Below are 22,390 nucleotides of genomic sequence, written 5' to 3' on the forward strand. Positions count from 1 at the left end.
TCCCCACTTGCAGGGGAAAAGCTTTTGCAAGTGGTGAAGCAATGTTGCAGGTGTCTCTGTATATCTCTCCCTCTCTATTACCCCCTTCCCTCTCGATTTCTGGCTGTCTCTATCCAATAAATAAATAAAGATAGTAAAAAATTTAAGGGGCCAGTTGGTGGCACACCTGGTTGAGCATATATGTTACAATGTGCAATGACCTGGGTTTGAGCTCCCAGTCCCCACCTGTAGGGAGAAAGCTTCACAAGTGGTGAAGCAGTGCTGCAGGTGTCTCTCTGTCTCTCATCCTCTCTATCCCTGCCTTTCCTCTCAATTTCTGACTGTCTCTATCCAATCAATAAATAAAGATAATAAAAAAATTTTTTTGATTTAATAAAGTGGTCCAGGAGGTGGCACAGTGGATAAAGCATTGGACTCTGAAGTATGAGGTCCTGAGTTCAATCTCTGGCAGCACATGTACCAGAGTGATGGCTGGTTCTTTCTCTCTCTCCTCCTATCTTTCTCACTAATAAATAAATAAAATATTTTAAAATTTTAATAAATAAAAAAAAATTTTAATGGGAGCAATGGGAGTCAGGCAGTAGCGTAGCAAGTGCCTGTGGTGCGAAGTGCAAGGACCAGCATGAGAATCCTGGTTCGAGCCCCCGGCTCCCCACCTACAGGGGAGTCGCTTCACAGGCGGTGAAGCAGGTCTGCAGGTGTCGGTCTTTCTTTCCCCCTCTCTGTCTTCCCCTCCTCTCTCCATTTCTCTCTGTCCTATCTAAAAACAACGACATCAATAACAACAATAATAACAATAAAGAACAAGGGAAAATAAATATTTTTTTAAATGGGAGCATTAATACAGACAAAAGTGAGTTCCCTTGACTACTCTGCAGTGCCTTCTCCTTCCTTCTTCCCCAGGGGAGCCAGCTATTCATCTCCTGTGTTATCTTCATAATCTGTTTTCATATTTGCACTACATGTATACAAATCCATAAATAACACATAGTGGTGGAGGCATGCTTTTAGATGCACATTTTCATGCTGACATGCCGTAGGACCATTCCACAGCTGGCTTTTCTCATGTAATATCATGTTCTCAAGACAGTTCCCCAGGGGCCAGGTAGAGGTGCACCTGGTTGAACGCACAGGTTACAATGCATAAGGACCAAGATTCAAGCCCCATCCTTCTCAATTTCTGTCTGTCTCTATCAGTAAACAAATAAAGATAATTAAAAAAAAATAATAACAGAACAGAGATCAGACTTTTTTCTTTAAAAGAGAAAGAAAAGATAGTTTCCCGGTGATACTCATATCTGGCTTATTTCTTTTCAGTGCTGAAAAGTATTTCATTATATGACAGATAACAGTATATTTATCTGTTCAGCTGTTGTTAGAGCCTTGGTTACTTCTGGCATTTCTGTATTACAAGAATGTTGCCATAAATGTATCCATGCCGGTAGCCTGACACAGACAAGTGCCAAACAGATTTCAGACCTGCTGGTCAAGTTCAAGTAGGCCCATAACCATCCCTTGGAGTTCCCTTGGGTCTCTCTGAGCTTCATCACCCAGACAAGCTGCCTTCTTCCTTTCCCTCCCACAGCTCTTTTCCCTGTCCCTGTCCCTCTCCCCCTCTCTGTTTCTCTCAATTGCCACTGGGGCTCTGTGCCTTAAGGCAAATCTATTTTTTTTATTTTCCCTTTTTTTGCCCTTGTTGTTTTTCCTTAAGGCAAATCTACTGCGCCTGGTGGCGATTCCCACCCCCTCTCTCTTTGATTGAACAGAGAGAATCTAGAGGGGAGGGAAGATAGAGAGGGAGAAAGACAGACACCTGCAGTACTTGCTTCACCAGTCGTGGATGGGAGAAGAGGCTCAAACCTGGTTCCTTGCTGATAGTAACATGCACTTAATCAAGTGTGCCACTGCCCAGCCCTTTCTCTCTCCCTCTCTCTCTCTCTCTCTCTCTATATATATATATATATATATATCCATTCCCTCTCAACCTCTCTCTGTAAGGAAGAAGAGAGAGAGAGGAGAAAGGGATAGCTTAGATATATGATCTGGGAAGTGGCACAATGATTAAAGCACTGGGCCTTCAAGGATGAGGTACTGAGTTGTCACCACATACCCCACAATGACATTCTGGTTCTCTTTCTCTTTTCATAAGTAAGTAAATTTTTAAAAACTGGAGGAAAAAAAAAAAGAAGCTCAACTACATATCCATTCTGACCTCTTTCCTGTCTGACTGCTGTCGCACAGCTGTTGCCGGTTTTCTGAGTCTGTTTGGTCTCCGTCCATATGAGTGCGCGCTTAGACAAAGCTGTAATCCTACACATAGCACTTCGTATTATGCATTTTCTATTTTACATCACAGACATTTTCCATCTTGCTCCATCGTGCACATGACCGTTTTCTCATGCTGTAATATCTTTCCCTGCTGATGTGCCCCCGCCTGCTCTTCCTGTCCTCTGGTCTGTTTTTCTACCATTTCTCTTCCCAGCTCAGAGCAGCCTGAATAATTTTTCCCATTGCCCTGAGATCATATTGCCATCTAGATGCAGAGAAAGAAAATCCCCAGTTCTGCAGCCCTGGAGGTGGGCACTAGTCTTAAAAATGTACAAGAATGGCAGAGGAGACAGCATAATGGTTACGCAAACAGACTCTCATGCCTGAGGCTCCTAAGTCCCAGGTTCAATCCCCTGCACCACCATAAGCCAGAGCTGAGCAGTGCTCTGGTGTTTCTCTGTGTGTGTCTATCTCTCTGCATCTGTCTCAAAAATAAAATAAATAAAATTAAAAACATACACACACACACACTCACACAAGGGGGTCGGGCGGTAGCACAGCAGGTTAAGTGCATATGGCAGGAAGCACAAGGACCAGTGTAAGGATCCTGGTTCGAGCCCTCAGCTTCCCACCTGGAAGGGAGTCGCTTCAGGAGGAGTGAAGGTGGTCTGCAGGTGTCTGTCTTTCTCTCCCCCCTGTCTTCCCCATCTCTCTCGATTTCTCTCTGTCCTGTCCAATAACAATGACAGCAATAACAGTAATAATAATAATAACCACAACAATGATAAAACAACAAGGGCAACAATAGGGAAAAAATAGCCTCCAGGAGCAGTGGATTTGTGGTGCAGGCACCAAGCCCCAGAAATAACCCTGAAGGCAAAAAAAAAAAAAAATACGTACACACCACACACACACACACACACACACACACACACGAGTGGCCCAGACACAAACACACACACACACACACACACACACACACACACGAGTGGCCCAGACACACACACACACGCATACACACACGAGTGGCCCAGACACAAACACACACACACACACATACACACACGAGTGTCCCAGACACAAACACACACACACACACACACACACACTAACACACACACACACACACACACGTGGCCCAGAAGGCAGAACAGTGGCTAGCTAGTTAGACTTAAAAGACAGGAGGTCCTAGGTTGGCTCCCTGGAATCAAAATGTGTTGGAGTAATGCTCTGGTTCTCTCTCTCCTGTCTCTAGTGTTAATATATATATTTTTCTCCTACACCACAAATCCGAACTCCTGGAGACTCCCCTCCCCCTTTTTTGTTGCCCTTGTTGTTTTTTTATTGTTGTAGTTATTGTTGTTATTCGTCATTGTTAGGACAGAAAAAATGGAGAGAGGAGGGGAAGACAGAGGGGGAGAGAAAGATCGACACCTGCAGACCTGCTTCACCGCCTGTGAAGTGACTCCCCTGCAGGTGGGGAGCTGGGGGCTCGAACTGGGATCCTTACGCCAGTCCTTATGCTTCGCGCCATATGCACTTAACCCACTGTACTACTGCCCAACCCCCATTAATGATTTTTTTAATTGAGATTCCAAGTTTGATCCCCAGCATTACATGAGCCAGGTTGTTGTTCTGATGTTTCTCTCCCTCTCCCTCTTCCTCTCTCTGACACACACACACACACACACAAATCTTTAAAAGGCTAAAAAAGAAAGAAGAAAGCTCTTTCTACCTCCTCGCCCTTCCCCAAGGTGCCCCCCATGGCCACCTCCTTCAGAGCTCCCTATAGCCATAACAGTATAAAAGCAAACAAGCTAAACCAGGGGACAGGCTCAGTGTACAGCTTTAGGGTTGTTTTTAATACTCACAAATGAGCTGGCCCCAGAAGAAAATGTTTTCAAATGGGCTTTTTAGGCCTTGTTCTTTCTTTGTTTTTAGGGAAATGGTGAGGGAATTCTTAAGTTGCTTGTGGTTTAGTGCAATATTGAAGGCAGGGGCCTGGGGCCTGAGACCCTTTCTCCATGTTTGTTTGGCCACCAGGGTTTTTGGGGTTTTCACTGGGGCTCAGTGCCTGCATGGCAAATCTATCACTCCTGGTGACAATCTTCTTTTTTTTTTTTTTTTTGATAGAGACAAAGAGAAATTGAGAGGGAAGGAGGGAAGCAGAGACAAAGAGAGAGACTTGCAGCACGGCTTCCCCACTCATGGAGCTTTCTCTCCTTGCCCCTCTCCATATTTGGGGACTGGAGACTTGAACCTGGATTTTTATGCATGGTAATATGTGCGCTCTACTGGGTGTGCCATGTGCCACTTTCTGCCCTGCTTTCCCCACCCCCACTGAGTACATGTTCTATACCCAAAAGTCTTAACTGGAGATGGTGCAAAAAATGCCAACCCCTCACTTGGCAGGTACCATCCTGCTACAGAACTCTCACTGTGCTGGTGGCATTGTCTGTGCTCCATTTCTTCAGCTTGGAGGTTTCTCTTTATCTCATTCAAGCAAGGCACCTGGGTTCTGTACCTCTGCCTTCACATGAGCCAGATAATCAACAAAGGAGTGCTTTAAAATAGATACGTAGTGGGCTTATTTATAGCAGTCATCTTTGTGGAGTACTTATTGTGCATCAGCTACTCTGTGGGGGAAAACAACTGTATTTTTCATCTTACTCCTCATAATAAGCAGGTAAGAAGCTTTCACTGTCTGGGCTGGCAGAGTAGCTCACTTGGGTAGTGTGCTGCTTTGCCACGGCTATCCACATCTAAGCCAGCCCCCACCACACTGAAGGAAGCTTTGGTTCTCTGGTCTCTTTCTTCTTTTTTTTTTTTAATTTTGTTATTATATTTATTTCCCCTTTTTTTGCCCTTGTTTTTTACTGTTGTAGTTATTATTGTTGTCATTGTTAGATAAGACAGAGAGAAATAGAGAGGAGGGGAAGACAGAGAGGAGGAGAGAAAAAGACAGACACCTGCAGACCTGCTTCACCGCCTGTGAAGTGACTCCCCTGCAGGTGGGGAGCCGGGTCTAGAACAGGGATCCTTATGCCGGTCCTTGAGTTTTGCACCACATGAGCTTAGCCCACTGAGCTACCACCAGACTCCCTGTCTCTTTCTTCTTTCTCTCTGCCTCTACCTATAAAAGAGAAAAAAATGGAAAGGAAAGAAAAGAAAGGAAACCCTCTTTTCTGTCCCCATCTGACAGCCATGGAAAGGAGACTGAAAAGTTGTGGCTGATTTTCCTTAGACTTCTCACCATGGGAGTCAGGCGGTAATGAACATGGCGTGAAGCACAAGGACCAGCACAAGGATCCCAGTTCGAACCCCTGGCTCCCCACCTGCAAGGGTGTCACTTCACAGGTGGTGAAGCAGGTCTGCAGGTGTCTGTCTTTCTCTCCCCCTCTCTGTCTCCCCCCCTCTATTTTTCTCTGTCCTATCCAACAACGACATTAATAACAACAACAATAGTGACAACCACAACAATTTTAAAAAAAAGGGGCAACAAAAAGGAAAAAAATAGCTTCCCCCAGAACCTGCCCCACTAGGGAAAGAGAGAGACAGGCTGGGAGTATGAATCGACCTGTCAGCCCATGCTCAGCGGGGAAGCAATTGCAGAAACCAGACCTTCTACCTTCTGCATCCCACAATGACCTTGGGTCCATACTCCCAGAGGGTTAAAGAATAGGAAAGCTATCAGGGGAGGGGATGGGATACAGAGTTCTGATGGTAAGAATTGTGTGAAGTTGTACCCCTCTTATCCTATGGTTTTGTCAGTGTTTCCTTTTTATAAATAATATATATATATATAATAGCCTCCAGGAGCAGTGGATTCATGGTGCAGGCACTGAGCCCCAGCAATAACCCTGGAGGCAAAAAGGACTGAAAATCCAGGTGGGGCTGAAGTGAGCCGCTCATTCCATTCCCTTCAAAGCAGCCCCCTTGCCAGTATGGAAGTTATTTTGTAGAAAGGCATCGATTAGAAATTTTTCATTCCCTTTAAGTTTCCCATTAGAGCCTTTGCCCTATTTTTCCCTTAGAAGTCTCTGCTTTAGGGAACTTCCTTCAAGGGAGAAAGCAGGGAATGCATGATGGATGGAGGGCAGGGTGGGGGTAGTGGAGAGGGAAGACTGTAGTGTCAGCCTCCTTCCCCAACACCTTGGGAAGAGAGACACAGGGAATGGCTGGTGTGGAGGGCTGCAGAGACAGGTGTCTAACCTTGTCCTGGTACCGAGTCCCCATCCTAGGTGCTCTGGGAGTCCCCCTCCAACAGGTATCCTGATAGAAAGGGCAACGTGCCTTACAGCAAGCAACCTGGGTTCTGAACTCAACTTGGCTATGTACTGACCGAATGTAACTTGGCCAAGTAAAAGGAGGACAGACAGGCATATATCTTATAATGATTGTTTTAAATATTTATTCCCTTTTGTTGCCCTTGTTGTTTTATTGTTGTGGTTATTCTTGTTGTTGTTGCTGGATAGGACAGAGAGAAATGGAGAGAGGAGGGGAAGATACAGAGGGGGGAGAGAAAGATAGACACCTGCAGACCTGCTTCACTGCCTGTGAAACGACTCCCCTGCAGGTGGGGAGCCAGGGGCTCGAACCGGGATCCTCACGCCGCTCCTTGCACTTTGTACCATGTGCGCTTAACCTGCTGCGCTACCACCCAACTCCCATCTCATAACGATTTTAACAAACAGAGCAGGTGCACTGCTGGGTTCATCCCTGGAGGAAAACCCCTTGCCTGGGACTCTAGGGTCAAGTTGACTCAGGACTGGGCATGGAAAGGGTCCCTGGCCTGGTGTACTAGATTCCCTTCAGCCCCATCTTGTCCACATGGCAGAAAAGGGCTTTTCTGGATCAAAGTCTGACTGTGGCTATGTTACCAAGTTGCTTTCTGTTTATGCAGCCTGCTCATAAAAAGCTCATTATCATGAGCTCGTACAAAGGGGCTGCAGTGCACAAAGCCTCTAACGCAGCAAGAACTTCAGTTTCCCAAGATGTGGGGAAGGTGCTAGGGAGACCTGAGGCCCAAGGGAGCTGTTGTTGATGGTCAGTTGAGGACTCCTCCATACCCTTCCTTGCCCTACCATTCTGGCCTCCAAGGGCTGTAGCCATGGTCACCAAAAAAGCCCCTCAGAGTAGCCCCTTGGAGTAGCTAAAACACTCAGCCCAGATGTAGACATCTCTGCCATCAGATGTTGCTTTTCCTGCCTCGCCTGTCCTCTGTGCATACTTGTCCTCCACAGCACAAGTCAGCACCCCACATGTAGGCTCCAAACAGGCCTGCTGCTGTGTCTAATCATAGCAGTGGGTGGGCCCTGGGTTAGCCTGGCACTTGTAATTGCCCAATTTCAGAAACTCGCCAGATCTCTGATTAAAGATTTTTGTCAGGCATTATGGCCATGGGGAGGCAGACAGCTGGCCTCTTGTGGCCCTAACCTCAGCCTCCACTAAGGCTGCTAACCAAAGCCCAACCCAATCCTTAATTTTTGGGGACTGGGACACACGTGGGTCTAGGCATCTGGGGGCCAACATGCAGCTATGAGGATGCAGGTGGGCAATTCCCCAAGTCTCCTGAGGCCTGAACCTCTCTGATTGTATGTTAGAAAGTCCCAGCAACATAGGCCTTGCACTCTGTGTGTGATTCGGTGGGAATGGCTGTCTAGAGCCCGTTCCTCTCTGGACATGTTCCCTAACACACCAAGCCACGTCTTCTAATATGTGTGAACATAATGGATTCATTTTTCCTTTTGAAGATAGGCCCACCACTGCACGCCTGCTGTGCTGGCTGCCTTGGCAGGTTACAAAACACCAGAGCCAACTAGTTCAGGTCCCTCAGCATCTCCCCCCCTCATCCCCCCCATGAAGAAGTAAAATGTCAGTGGACCAAATTACTGGCTGAATGCTTTGGAACCTATAAATATTAAATTGCCTTGGCTTTCACTGGCCCATATAAAATGAAAGCTCTGGTCAGCTCCTGAGGAGAGGCAGCTGGTTAGGGTGTGGGGTGGGGTGGGGTGGGGTGGAGAGGGGAGGGGACTGCCAGCGCAGAGACTAATGTACCTCAAGAGCAGGGCTGACTCTGTGGGCTGTGGCTGTGGGGGGTAGCCCAGGCGGGAGCAGAAGCAGAGGGAGGTGGAGTGCAGAGAGCAGGAAAGTGGAAAACCCAGATGTGACTATAGTGTGTGTTTGTGTTTCATGGGAGCGTTGCTTTTGCTTTTCTTCCCTCAAACTCGGGATTCTACATGCTCACCCTCACTGCCATCAGCAAGTTCCCTCCAAGTGAGTGTGGCAGCCTCCTCAGGCAACAGGACCAGAAATGGTGGCCAGCTGCCGTCCTGCCTGCTCCCAGCTCCTGCCCCAGGCTTCTCCTTCCCACCCTTCATGGTCCCTGTGCCACCATGGTGCAGCCCTCCTGTTGACCTGTGTGTCTGTAGCCAGTGTGTTTTCACCTCACACTGGTGGGTTTAGACTCCCTACAGATGGGAAAAGCATATCCTCCTGCTTTGAGATTGTGTTAGGATGACACTATGTACAACTGTGTAAGATGCCAGGGGCCGCGTGGTGCTGCGCCTGGTTGAACACACATGTTAACAATGTGCAAGGACCTGGGTTCGAGCCCTCAGTCCCCACCTGCAGGGGAAAAGTTTTGTGAGTGGCGAAGCAGTGTTGCAGGTGTCTCTCTATCTCTATTCTTATCTCCCCCTGCCTCTCAATTTCTGGCTGTTTCTATCCAGTAATTATATAAAGACAATAAAAAATTTAAGATTGTTACACACAAGGACAGGGCTCAATCCCCTGTTCCCCACATGCAAGGGAAGTTCATGAGCAGTGAAACAAGACTGCACTTGTCTCTCTTTCTCCATCTACTTCTTCTTTCTCAGTTTCTTTCTGTCTCTATCCAAAAGAAAATAGACACCTGAAGACCTGCTTTACCACTTGTGAAGAGACTCCCCTACAGGTGGTAGAGGAGCAGGTTAAGTGGAGGTGGCACAAAGCGCAAGGACCGGCCTAAGGATCCCAGTTCGAGCCCCTGGCTCCCCACCTGTAGGGGAGTCTCTTCACAAGTGGTAAAGCAGGTCTTCAGGTGTCTATCTTTCTTTTCCCTTCTGTCTTCCCCTCCTCTCTCCCTATCTCTCTGTCCTATCCAACAACAATGACATCAATCATAACTGCAACAATAAAACAACAAGGGCAACAAAAGGGAATAAAAAATAAGTATTAAAAAAAAAGGCAAGGAAAGGAAAGAAAAAGCTACCAGAAGCAGTGGATTCATCATGCAGGCATGAAACCTCAGCAATAACCCTAGTGGGGAAAAAAAAAATGCCAGGGCCAAGTAGTGATGTAGCTGGTTAAGTGCACACACTACAGTGTGCAAGGGCCCAGGTTCAAACCCCTGGTCCCCACCTGCAGGGGGAAAGCTTCACAAGTGGAGAAATAGAGCTGTGCAGGTGTTTGTCTATCTCCCCCATCTCTCTCAATTTCTCTGTCTCTATCCAGTTATAAATACATTAAAAATATATATTATATTACATACATATAATATATATGACATGCTAAGCTCTTTAAATGCATGACCTCCTTGGTCCTTACTTGGTGAGGAACATTTCAATGTGCCATGGTCACTGTGCTGTGAGGTGGTGTATGAGGCCCAGAGATGCAGTGACTTCATCAGTCTTCCACAGAGAAGCAGACACACGAGTTAAGTGGCTCCTCCATAGCTGAACCTGGATTGCACTCCATGACTTCAGAGCCAGCATCTGAGCCTGTGTGGACCTGTGAATACTTCAGGGACCTGCACACCCCACCCCAGCCCACCCCCAGGGACCCTGTGTCAGGCCTCTCCTTTTCTTGCAGGCATCCCCACCCTCATCGTGCTGGACCCGCAGGGCGAGGTGATCACCCGGCAGGGGCGGGTGGAGGTGCTGAATGACGAGGACTGCCAGGAGTTCCCCTGGCACCCCAAGCCCGTGCTGGAGCTCTCAGACTCCAATGCCGTGCAGCTCAACGAGGGTCCCTGCCTCGTCCTTTTTGTAGGTATGAAATTTGGGGTGTGTGTGGAAGGGGGAGACAGATAAAATGGGGTGGGGGGCAGAACAGGACTCCCTCTCTTGTGGAGGTGTCTCTCTGCAGCTTCTTTCTGTTGAAAACAATGCCAAGCCCAAGCCTTTGTCTCTCCCAGCAGCCTTGCTTTTGACCCCAATGATTTATTCATGGCCTTCCTGCCCCCGTGGGAGGTGTTCTGGGAGCTGCCTTGCTTTCCTTCTTAGCTGCTCCCAACTGCCAGCTGGGAAGAACAGGTCAGGCCCGCAGATGCCCTGGGCCCCCATGAACAGCCTCTTTGTTGGAAGGGAACAGAGCATCACCACGGCAGCTGTGGGAATTGGGCCCCTTCCTGCCCAGGCTCACAAGGCTGCTTGCACTGGTTACCTGGGTGATGGTGACTGTCCCTGTGCTGTTGGAGCTGACCTACCCTTGGGGGGCACCTCTGTGACCAAGTGTCCCTTGGGGACTCCCCACTCTAGAGTCAGTGGGTGATGCTTCACCAAGCAAGAGAGCACGGGAACATCTCTAGGCTCCCTGTAGCTCTGGGAGGTGGACTTGCTTCCTGCTGCAAATGGGGTCGCTGGTGACCAAGGGTCACTCAAGCCTCTGTCTTGGGACTTGCTGCTCCAGGTTGAGGCTCAGGCTGATTTTGGATGTGAGGATCACGGCTGTGATGCTAGCATACCCGCTTCTCTGAGGGAGCAGGGTGAGGTATGCTGCATTCTGCCCCCGTTCTCTGGTAATCTAGTTCGGGGAACCTTATATGCAGACTCAAGGGCATTCCTAAGCAGACTGACTCATAGGCTGGCCTTCTGCTTAGAAGATAGAGGCTCACTGGGGAGATGGCTCTAGGGACACAGCCCTTTGGAGCTTTCACCTGCTGTGGGTATACATACCTACCCCCAGGGCAGGATTCTGAATCTCTGGACAGCTGCACACCTCACTGGCAGGCATAGAAACAGGGTCCCCAGAGCTCCCTCTATCACAGGGGCACACACTTAGATGAGGATTCCACGAAATCTGCACAGCACTGGCCACTTAATGGGCATAACATTTCTGGGTGAAAGCCTGCTGTGGACACCAGCTCTCCCCTCCCCTGCTTTGCCACTCAGGGAGACTGCACTTGGGGAAGGTTTCAGCAGGAGCAAGTCCATGGGCCCTGGAGTGGGGCTGCAGGGGACCCTGTCTCCTTGCAGCCTGGTACCTCCAAGCAGCCACCAAAGCTGCTTCCTCAGCCCACTGCCAGTTCTGCTCTGTTAGGAGGTTGTAAACCTGAGATGATGACATCTCATTTTGTGACTGAAAAAACTCTACCAGAAACCTCAGGTCCTGGCTTAGGGGAAGCTCGGCTTCCAGGAGTGCGTTTGTGAAGAATCTGTAGAAAGGGCCATCAGGGCATCAGTTTTGCTAGCGACACACAAGTTGTCCTGATGACCATGGAGCAAGAAAGCACACACACCCACAAACACAGGGGAGGGGAGGCCTGCATTCTGCCAAGGGAAGCTCTTTCTCTCTTCTGAGACTGCCCAGATGGGGTTTCAGGCCCCAGGGGAGCTCTTTCTCTGTTCAGGGACTATTCAGAAGGGGTTTCAGGTCCTGGACCCTCAGGGGGTGTCACTCAGTCTGATGTGTCTGTGCTTTTTTCTCTCCTCCCTCTACACCCACCCACCACACCCCCTAGATTCTGAGGATGATGGGGAGTCTGAGGCAGCCAAGCAGCTGATCCAGCCAATAGCCGAGAAGATCATTGCTAAGTACAAAGCCAAAGAGGAAGAGGCACCGCTCCTGTTCTTTGTGGCTGGGGAGGTGAGTGCCCCGGGGTGTTGGCTCATCTGGCTAACTTTTAGGGTGACAGTGATGGGCCCTTGGGGATGTCTGAAAGAGGCCCCAGAGTCTAGGATGAGACTTACAGGCAAACGTGGTATGAAAAGGTGTGTGAACAGTCACAGAAAGCCATTTCTGGGAGCCTTCAGAGGCTGGAAATTGTTGGCCTCCCGGTCTCTTTCACCCGGTGCCTGTCCCCTAAAGGTCTACAGCTAGACTGGCCTGAGTAGGTTGCAAAAGCTGGGCCCATCAGTTGAGCTTCCTCTGGCTGGCATTTGCCTCTCCCAAGATACAGGAACCTCCATTTTGCCGATATGGGACTGCAAAATGGCCTTGGTCTGCGCAGACGCTCTGCCTCAGGCCCGCCCCAGGAGCCAGGCTTCACGCATGCACCGCCGCCTACCCCACCCACCCAGGCGCAGCTGGTCAGCCACAGGCTCGCTTCTTGAAGCCCCTCTGCACTTGCGCTCTGTTCCTCCACTTGGTCAGCGCCTCATGTTCATGTTTGGACCCCACGAGAGGCAGTGGTGGTAGCCAGACACCCTGAACCACCTATTCATCACCTCCTCACAATAGCTGCCCCCCCACTAAATCCTGCTGGGCCCCTCCCAGGCGACCACAGTCACCCTGCTCAGCCCCCGGGGTGGAAGAAACAAAGCAGGTTCACAGGACCCGGCCTTGGAGCTCCGGGAGCTGCTCAACACAAAGCACACATGGAGGCCGTTCTGAATGTATTAAACTCTGGCCTGTTTCTCTGAGAGAAAAGATGGGTCCAGCGCAGAAAGAGCTGCACTGGGGGTGGGGCTGAGGGCTGGACGACGTCAGCAACTGCTCTAGAAATGTGCCGAAAAGGAGCACTTGCAAGTTTTCTCTATTCCCAGCACTAAGCCAAGTGCTTCATCTGCACAATCCCACTGGCCTGGAGGAAGTAAGATCACTTCAGGGTGAGGAAAGTGAGGCTCTAATTCTTGCTGGCTGCCTCGCAAACCACAGGTAGCCCCATGAAGTCATTGTTAAATTTATCTTACAAGGGACGAGGCCTGGCTGAACATGCCTTGCCACAACCATGCCATTTAGTAGGTGGCAGAGAGAAGAGGGGTCATGAAGCCTGTAGGACCTGACACACTGTCCTCACTCTTATCTGTGAAGCTGCCAATTGGAGCCACACTGGGATTCCCAGGAAGACTGTCCACAGCAGGCTGCTGGGTGCAGGAACCTGTGTAATCCCTGGCTCAGCGCCCCATCTGGCTGCTCCTTTCCAGTGCATTCCCCCCAAGGGCTCCTGGCCTTGGCAGACCTGTTGTCCCTATTCTCTGTCCTTGCGCTGATAAGCACAGCAACTGGCATGGGGATGGCACATCGGGCATTCTCCGCATCCGCACCCAGGTCTTCAACCCTTTCACAGTCCACCCGGGACTGTAGTAACCCCAGTCTTGATCCAGCCCCTTCAGGCAGGCAGAAGGCATTCTTTCTGAAGCCCTAATAGACCTTAAAGCTGACCTCCAATCCTCAGCACCACCATAAGCCACAGCTGCACAGTGCTCTGGTAAGAAAAAAAAAAAAATCTGAACTCCCTATAGTTTGCTCAGAGGGAAGGGAGGGAGGCATTGGGTTTGACCCAGACCTCCTAATGGAAATCAGATGGACAATATTTGTCCCAATGTCTCCCATCTGTCTATCATGACTGTCTATTAATTTATGTGCAGGGCCTGCACTGGATGACAGGGCAGATGCTGAGTCACCCAGTGTTGCTGGGAAGTGCTTGCTGTCTGGAGGACGACAGTAGGCAACATGGGGAAGAGAAAGTCACTGGTAATCTGCCTGGAGATGTGGCTTTGGAGAAGCGGAGATTACATGTCTCAGAGTGGCAGACTGTAAATCACATGCATCTCAAATGTATATTTGCCACTAGGGTTATCGTTGCAGCTTGGTACTAGCACTGTAAATCTACTGATCTGGGCAGCTATATTTCCTTTCCTTCTCCCCCCTTCACCCCCCTTTTCTGTTTTATTGTGATAGGACAGAGAGAAATTGAAAGGGGATGAGGCAGAGAGAGGGAGAAAGTCACCTGCAGACAAGTTTCATCACTTCTAAAGTGTTCCACACACCCTCCCCCAGCCCCCAAGGTGTAGAAGAGGGGCTTGAGCCCAGGTCTTTCTGCATGGTAATATGTGTGCTTACCCGACTAGGCCACCTCCTGCCCCCCTTCAGCATTTTATTTTATTTTACTTTATTTATTATTGGGTAGAGACAGAGAGAAATTGAGAGAGATGGGGATGATAGAGAGGTAAAGAGACAGAGACACCTGCAGCCCTGCTTCACCACTTGCAAAACTTTCCCCTGCAGGTGGGGACCAGGTGCTCGCTCGAACCTGGGTCCTTGCACATTGTAACATGTGCACTCAACGAGGTGTGTCACCACCTGGCCCTCTCTATTTTATTTTATTCTATTGCCACCAGGGTTATCACTGGGACTGAGTGCTGGCACTAAGATTCCATTGCTCCTGGCACTAAGAACCCACTGCTTCTGCTATTTTTTCTTTTTTTATTTATTCTTTCTATTGGGTTTCCAAAAAAGTTATAACATATTTTCCTGTGTTTTTCCATGCAAAAAAAAATGTCCTGACTTTTCATGACAACCCAAGATTTTATTTGATATAACAGAGAAGTTGAGAGGGGAGAAGCATTAGAGAAGAGAAAGAAAGACACCTGCAGATCTGCTTCACCACTTGTGAAGCTTCTCTCCCCTACAAGTGGGGAGTGTGGACTTGAATGTGGTATTGTGTGCAGTCAACCAGGTGCACCACTGCCACATGCCAGCATTTAAACCCAGGATAGCAGCCTGGAAGCTGGTGCAGTAGCTGAAGTGTTAGACTCTCAAGCCTGAGGGATTCAATCCCCGGGATTAACAAAAGAGAGCAAGAGAGAACTTTTTGACACAGCCTTCCTTTCCCCAAGGCAGGGCTTTTAGGCTTGCTCTTCCAAAAACCCATCTTTCCGGGTGGTAGACTACCCTTCAGGATGATGGAGTGTTCCCACTGCATGTCCCCTGGGAACTCTGGGCCCAGGGAATTCTCTGTACTCTTTCTCAAATGCTAATAGGTTGGGGGCCATGCAGTGGCACACCCAGCTGAGTGCACAATGACCTGGTTCCCATCTGTAAAGGGGAAGTTTCATGAGTGGAAAAATGTGCTGCTGTTGTATCTCTTTCTTCCTATCGTCTCCTCCTCCTTTCTCAGTTTCTGTCCTATCAAATTAAAAAACAAAATGAGGGAGAAAAAATATGGCTGCTGGGAGCAATGGATTTGTCATGCAGGTACTAAGCTCCACTGATAACCCTGGTGGCAATAAAAAACAAATAGAATTAATTTTTCAAAGCTAAAACTAATAGGTTGGAACTAGGAGGTGTCACAGTAGATAAAGCATTGAACTCTCAAGCATGTGGTCTCAAGTTATATCAGGGTTGTTTGTTTGTTTGTTTGTTTTGTTTTATTTTGTTGTTTTTTACCAGAGCACTGTTCAGCTCTGGCTTATGGTGGGCGGGGGATTGAACTTGGGACTTTGGAGCCTCAGGCAGGAGAGTCTGTTTGCATAACCATTATGCTATCTACCCTCTGCCCTATATCAGTCAGGGTTTACAGCCAGTATCTTAATGTGCCAGAGTGATACTCTGGTTCTCTGAAAGAGAGAGGGGTTGGGGGGGAGAGAAGGAAAGAGAGAAAGGTTGGTTTCTAAGACTTGTGGGAATTAAAGTGTTTACTCTTTGGGAGATTGGGGGGTGGGAACACAGAATTTTGGTGGTAGGTGTGGTGTGGAACTATACCCTGTAATTCTACAATCTTGTAACCCACCATAATCACAAGTAAAAAAATGTAAAAAGAACAACAACAATGAAAAAAAGAGGACCTCCAGGAGCAGTGGATTCGTAGTGCAGGCAGCGAGCCCACAATAACCCTGGAAGCAAAAAAAAAAAAATTTTTTTTTTAAATTAAGAAAGGAAGGCAGGCAGACTGACTAACATGCTCTCTCTCCCTTCTGGTGATTTCCAGGATGACATGACCGACTCCCTGCGTGATTACACTAACCTGCCCGAGGCTGCCCCTCTGCTCACCATCCTGGACATGTCAGCCCGGGCCAAGTACGTGATGGACGTGGAGGAGATCACTCCTGCCATTGTGGAGGCCTTTGTGAATGACTTCCTAGCAGAAAAGCTCAAACCAGAGCCCATCTAGTGGGGTCCCAGCCTCTTGAGACATTATTTAAGACTAAGTCTCCTCTTCCTCTTCTTCCTTCCCTCCACCCCTGGACTTTTCCAGCGTGTCCGGAATCACACAACCCAAGTGTCCAACCTCTCTGTGGTGCCTTGTTTTCTGCATTAACTCCTCGGCCTACACTCTCGGGTGCACATCCTCTCGGCAACAGAAGGACCTATCGCATTTGGGGGCTCTACTGGAGATTCACTGGGCTGGCATTACTGGGCCAGAACTGGGGCTACATGACTCTCTCGGTCACTAGCTCTCATTGAAGGGTTTGCCAGCTTCTTGTGCCAAGTGGGTATAAGGGGATGCTCCGCTGGTGCTCTGGCTCTGCCCCTTGTGTGGGCACACACACGCAGAACCCAAGGGTGCTCGGTGACATGCAAGCCAGTGAAGCAGGCAAAGAGCCACAGCCTCAACAACCTCATCATAGAGCTGCTGGCAACAGCCTTTCCTAGGCCACTCAGCCTCTCATATCAGTTGCTGTGTGGGCAGACGATCTCCAGGTCTCAAAGGAACTGGATGTTGCTTTTTGATGAGAGAGTAGGCACGGTAATGAACCATATAGCAAGTGCTTACTTTTATTGAGCTCCTACATAAGAGCTTCTCCACCCTACTTTATATCTCTCTCCCTTCTTCGACCTTGACCTCCAGGTTTCTGCCTTCTTGTCATAGAAACAGCCCCTTACTATCTTGGAATTTTGCTAATAAATTTTTCCCTCTGAAGACCTTTCCGAGGTGATATATGCAGCCAGCCCTGAGTTCTTAGAGGGTCACTAACTGGCCAACACACACCTCCGACCCCTGGGCTACTGGAGCTCTGCTGAGGTGTCTGAGTCCCCTTTGGGCTACTCTTGCCATTGCCTCCTCTTTTTAAAAGCAGAACTAAAGAAGAGAAAAATGACGAGAAGTCTCACTTTTCCCTAAGAATCTACAGGAAGAGCTGTGCCCTGGGGTGGGAGTGAGGGCAGAGGACATTTCAAGTAAGAAGAGGCCTTGGAACTGCTTTGCTGGACCCAGTAACCCAGCATCTCATTTAGCCTGAACTGACCACAAAAAGGAGAAATAAGAACAACTGTGTTCTTAGGATTTGGAATGGAGATTCTAGGGATTCAAGGGAATTTAGTCTGTTCATCAGGTGTTAGGTTTTGTTTTGAACAATCCCAGGCCTTACACCTTACACTTAGAGCACTCTGACAACCAAGACCAGTAATTTGGACAACCTAGCCCCCCTAATTAGCTGTTGATACAAGGATTGTAGATTTGTAGTTCAGAGGTACAAAAATTAGTTGTTAAGTAGACCATTACTTACTTGGTATCACCAGCCTGAAATACAGCCACCCAGTAAAATAAAGCAGGCATCTCTGGCAGCATCAGCCACTGGGCTTTTCCTATACCTAATAACACATCTTTTTTTTTTTTCCCCGCATAAGGGGGTTGGGGTGGGACATAAAAGATACTCTTAGTTCTCATTGGCAACAGTTAGCAGCTGTGTTTCGGAATTCTTGAGACCCTGGCCAGGGGCAGAGACCCCATGCAGGGTTTCCGATCTCTCCCTGTTTGGCAAGTAGATTCTCAGATGACAGACATCCTTGCTATAGGCAAGCAAGTGCTCTGAAGCCTGAGAAAGACAAGGAAGCCCTGTGGAGACTGGGGCAGTAGCTGGAGCCCCTTTAGCCCAGCTCTATCTATCCCAGAACTTCTCTGGGAACCCTGCCAGTATCCCAAAGGAGGAGGTGGGGCACATAGAGGGACAAGGTGAGATCTTGCTCAAAATGTGAACAGAATGTCTGTCTGCCCTATATGGTAATGTCTTGTAAGAAAGGTGGTTTCTCTAAGCAATTACTTAAACTCTGGGTCAGCAGGCTCTAATTCCAGTAAAAAGTCACTGGAAGTCACTGCATCTGAAAGAGGTTTGGTCATCTGTGATTCTTTTGTGGTCTGTACAGGACTAACTAACTAGACTACTTGCCACTATTGTCTACTGGGTCTTTGACATCATAATCCCTTATTCTTTTTTTTTTTTTTTTTTTTAGAGTGGGTGTGTGGGTTAGTTAAGATCACTGGGGGAAAGGTTTACTAAGAAGGTGCTTTAAGTTTATATAGGCATCTTTCAGAGATATTGCAAATTTGGTTCCAGACCATTGCAATAATACGGATTTTACAATAAAGTTAATCACATGCACTTTTTATATATTTTTTTGTTTCCTGGTACAAATAAGTTATGTTTTTACTACATTGTAGTCTATTTAATGTGCATTATGTTTTTTTTTAAAAGCTCACACACACAACATAGATACACATAACTTACTTAAATGTGACTCAAAGGCTTGAAATGAGTGTGTGCTGTTGGGAAAATGGCATCAAGAGACTTGCTTGATTCAGGGCTGCTCCAGGCCTTCAAATTGCTTAGAAACACCCCAACAACACCATCACCACCACCACCCCACACACGCAGAATCTGTGAAGCACAATAAAGTGAGATATGTTCACAGAGTGGTGACTAACGGTGAGGAGCTGGGAGACACGGGAGGATCACTCGGCCAGTGCCAGAGAAAAACTCAGCTCATGAGCATAAAGGATCTTAAAGGTTATTGATGCAGACGAAGTGGGTGGCTTCTTAATTTCCACTAAGCAGCTTCAAAATACCTTGCAATTCTTGTCACTAATTGGAAGCAGGTTAAAACACCAGCTGCGACATTTTCAAGGGCTTCTGCCAGCAGCGAGGGAAAACATGCCTTACAGGTTGAGACAAGGATGGTGGCTATAAAAATGCCACCCTGGACTTCCAGATTTGTGTTCACCACAATCACTTCCAGATCTGATTCCACCCATTTTCCACAACAAAGATGGTGTGTGTGTGTGTGTGTGTGTGTGTGTGTGTGTGTGTTTCCAACTGTCCCTAATAATGAAGACCTGCTTAGGAAAACAGGCATCGTGTTTGCGATTTATACACACAGCTAGAAATGTAAGGGTCACTGAGAACCTATGATTTTTGCTAAGAGTGAAATGGCTGCCTTCCCCCACTTACCCACATGCCCGTAAGTGATCAGTAGTTCTCGATTATCTGAGTATAAAGAGCATGAGCTGCTTTTTTTTTTTTTTTTTTTTGGCATCATTTAAGCTTGAAGTGGTAATTCTCAGCCAGACTTTGTTTTTTCCTGTTGCCTAATTAAAGACACTAGAAAGCTGTCTCTCCTGCTGCTGCCTTGTTCCAAGGAAGCAAATTGAACTCTGCAATGACAGACAGCAGGCTGGAGCAGAGAAACAACTGGGCCTGACAAGGTGTTGACCTTCAGTTTAGGAAGCAAGCTCATGTGTCTGCATGCAGATATGCTGTACCCCTGGGCTGACAGCGCTAGGAGGGCCCAAGCCACTGTCTGGGCCACTGGACTTGTGTGCTCTGTTTTCTGGGACCCCCACACCCCTGCACCTGGGCAGGTTCCTGGCCCTGTTACAGGACTGAACCACCACCTCTGCTCCACAGATTGTGAGGAGGTTCATCAGCGCCCCCTGCAGCTTCTGTGTAGGTGATGTTTGAGCAGAGGACTGAACAGAAGACCTGGAGTTCTTGTGTTGACAAAGTAACATCCCTCTTTGCTCATGCATCAGAGACAGGAGCATCCACTGCTTTTTTCCAAACAGGCTGCTGAGGAAAAGTCTTTGGGGAGAAATGGCTATCTTTTACTAGCCTCTGTTGTTGGTGCTAGTGGTGTAGGTGCATGCAGTGAAATATTTTACTGGAAACAAGACTTGCATGGAGGAGCATTTTATACTGGATCTGCTTGATGGCTTCAGTTTCTCCTACTGAGGAAAACGTGGCATCAGAATGATCTAGCATACCTTAAATCTGATGGCATGGAGAGAAGTAAAAATACTTCTTTTCAGTACATAAGTATCTTAACTCTGTGGTGTTTGGGATACTTCCCAGGTCAGAAAATGTGTCATTAGATTTGGGTAAGACTGGTTCTGAGATAATGTTTTATTTCCACTAAATTACCTAACACAAAAAAGCCTCTGCCCCTAGGCCTGTCAGCTAGCATGCAGCCCAAAGGAGGCAGAGGTTGCAGGCCCAGATTCCTTGGTGCTCAGTTTCCACAAGGGCTGTGTGGAAATCATCTACACGGGCTGAAAAACAAAGGTTTCCCATAGAGAATATGGAAGTACTCCAACAATGGAGAGATTCTTCAAGCTTGCAGTATATATGCACCCCTCTCCCCATTGGAGGTGCATAGGAGGCTGGGAGATGAGATCCTGCTGCAGCCAGCTCTCCTTCCCAGCAGCCTTTGTTCCTTTCTCAGATTCTGAAGAAGCAGTAATTTTGGTGGTGAACCTCTACAACTATAAGGAAGTTTCATTTGGGAAAAAAAAACAGTCACTTTTCCTTACAAAATTGATATGGTTAAGGATAAAACTGACATCATCAGCAGTGTGTTCAGACTTTCAGTCACACTTGGCCTCTGGGCACCTTCCTGAGGTTTTTGGTGAGGACTTGGCCTGTCACTGCTATCTCAGCCACTCCAACGTAACAGCCAACCTAACTCAGGGCAAGATATCAGCTCACTCATTAATTTGGCCTTTAGCTTACTTTACTTTTTTTAGTGTAGCTTACTTTACTTTTTTTTTTTTTAGTGTAGCTTACTTTACTTTTTTTAGTGTACTTAAGGAAATAAGAATTTGGAGTTTAAAGGTGTCTATATGTCTTGTTTTTCTGTTAGAGCTTTGAGCCTATGATTCGACTGCTGCCATCAGACTTTTTTTTCCTTCCCCAGATGAAAAGCAGAGGGATAGACAGAGGAAAGACATCACAGCATCACTCCACTGTTCACGAAGCTTCCCCATTATGTGGGCCCAGGCTTGACCCTGATCCCTCATGCATGGCAAAATGTGTGCTCTCCTGGGTGAGCTACCTCAAAGTCCCCTCCATGAATACCTCTTTTTAAATTTTTATTTATAAAAAGGAAACACTGACAAAAACAGGATAAGAGGGGTACAACTCCACACGATTCCCACCACCAGAACTCCATATCCCATCCCCTCCCTTGATATCCTTCCTATTCTTTAACCTAATGGGAGTATGGACCCAGGGTCATTATGGGATGCAAAAGGTGGGAGGTCTGGCTTCTATAATTACTTCCCTGCTGAACATGTTGGTGTTGGCAGGTTGATCCATACTCCCAGCCTGTCTCTTTCCCTAGTGGGGCAGGGCTCTGGGGAAGCCGGGCTCCAGGACACATTCGTGGGGTTGTCTGCCCAAGAAAGTCAGGTTGGCATCATGGTAGCATCTGGAACCTGGTGGCTGACAAAAAGAGTTAACATATAAAGCCAAGAATACTTCTTTTAAAAAATAAATCTCTTTTGAAAGGTCAGTCTTGTTCCTGCAAAAGACAGAGACGGCTGAGCCAAGCAGCATGCTCCTAGCAACACAGGGTTCTCAGCCATGCCAAAAAACCTTACGGTGAGCTTCTGCTCCCAGGATTTTCCTTGAAGCAGAATGTCCACGTGCCACTAAAAGAAGCTGATCTTGGATAGTGATGGCATCTGCTGTTGCTGTTAGCTTGGGGCAAGCGGCAGAAGGCCTCCTGTGAAACGGGTCCAGTCCCACGTGGTGGGTGGTATGGAGGAAGGGAAGTAGTTTCAGATCCCCCTGCCCCGAAGCTCTAAACAGTGGGCAAGGTGGCTGTAGGAACGTCAGCATTTTCCCAGCCCTGCTTTCTGGGGGCTTCAAAGGGAAAAGTTGTGTTTTCTGCAGCAGCCACTGCCTACTTCTGACCATTTCCTTCTTGCCTTTGGATCTAATGTCCTCTTATACTTGAGATTCTGCCAACAGGATGAATGGCACTCTGGAGGACTCTACCTTCAGCAGCTCTAAGCACAAGTAATCTGAAAAATGTCTTGTATCATGCAGGGTGTCTTTTGACTCCATTCTTCAACAACTTACAAGGAGAGAAATTCCCACCCTCCAAGACTTGGGATTGGTTTTAAGGTGTTGCTGCCACC

General features: G+C 47.9%; 1 protein-coding gene across 1 annotated transcript in view; it reads left to right on the forward strand.

The window, feature by feature from the left end:
* The window catches only part of NXN (nucleoredoxin), a 212,777-nt gene extending 194,202 nt beyond the window's left edge, over positions 1-18,575 (forward strand). The window contains exons 6-8 of the mRNA XM_007520419.3: positions 10,123-10,302; positions 11,993-12,117; positions 16,184-18,575. Coding sequence (XP_007520481.2) covers positions 10,123-10,302; positions 11,993-12,117; positions 16,184-16,366 — 488 coding nt within the window. The 3' untranslated portion in view covers positions 16,367-18,575. The remainder of the gene's footprint in view (positions 1-10,122; positions 10,303-11,992; positions 12,118-16,183) is intronic.
* The last annotated feature ends 3,815 nt before the right edge of the window (positions 18,576-22,390 follow it).

Source organism: Erinaceus europaeus, chromosome 12 (assembly GCF_950295315.1).
Source record: "Erinaceus europaeus chromosome 12, mEriEur2.1, whole genome shotgun sequence".
Lineage (NCBI taxonomy): Eukaryota > Metazoa > Chordata > Mammalia > Eulipotyphla > Erinaceidae > Erinaceus > Erinaceus europaeus.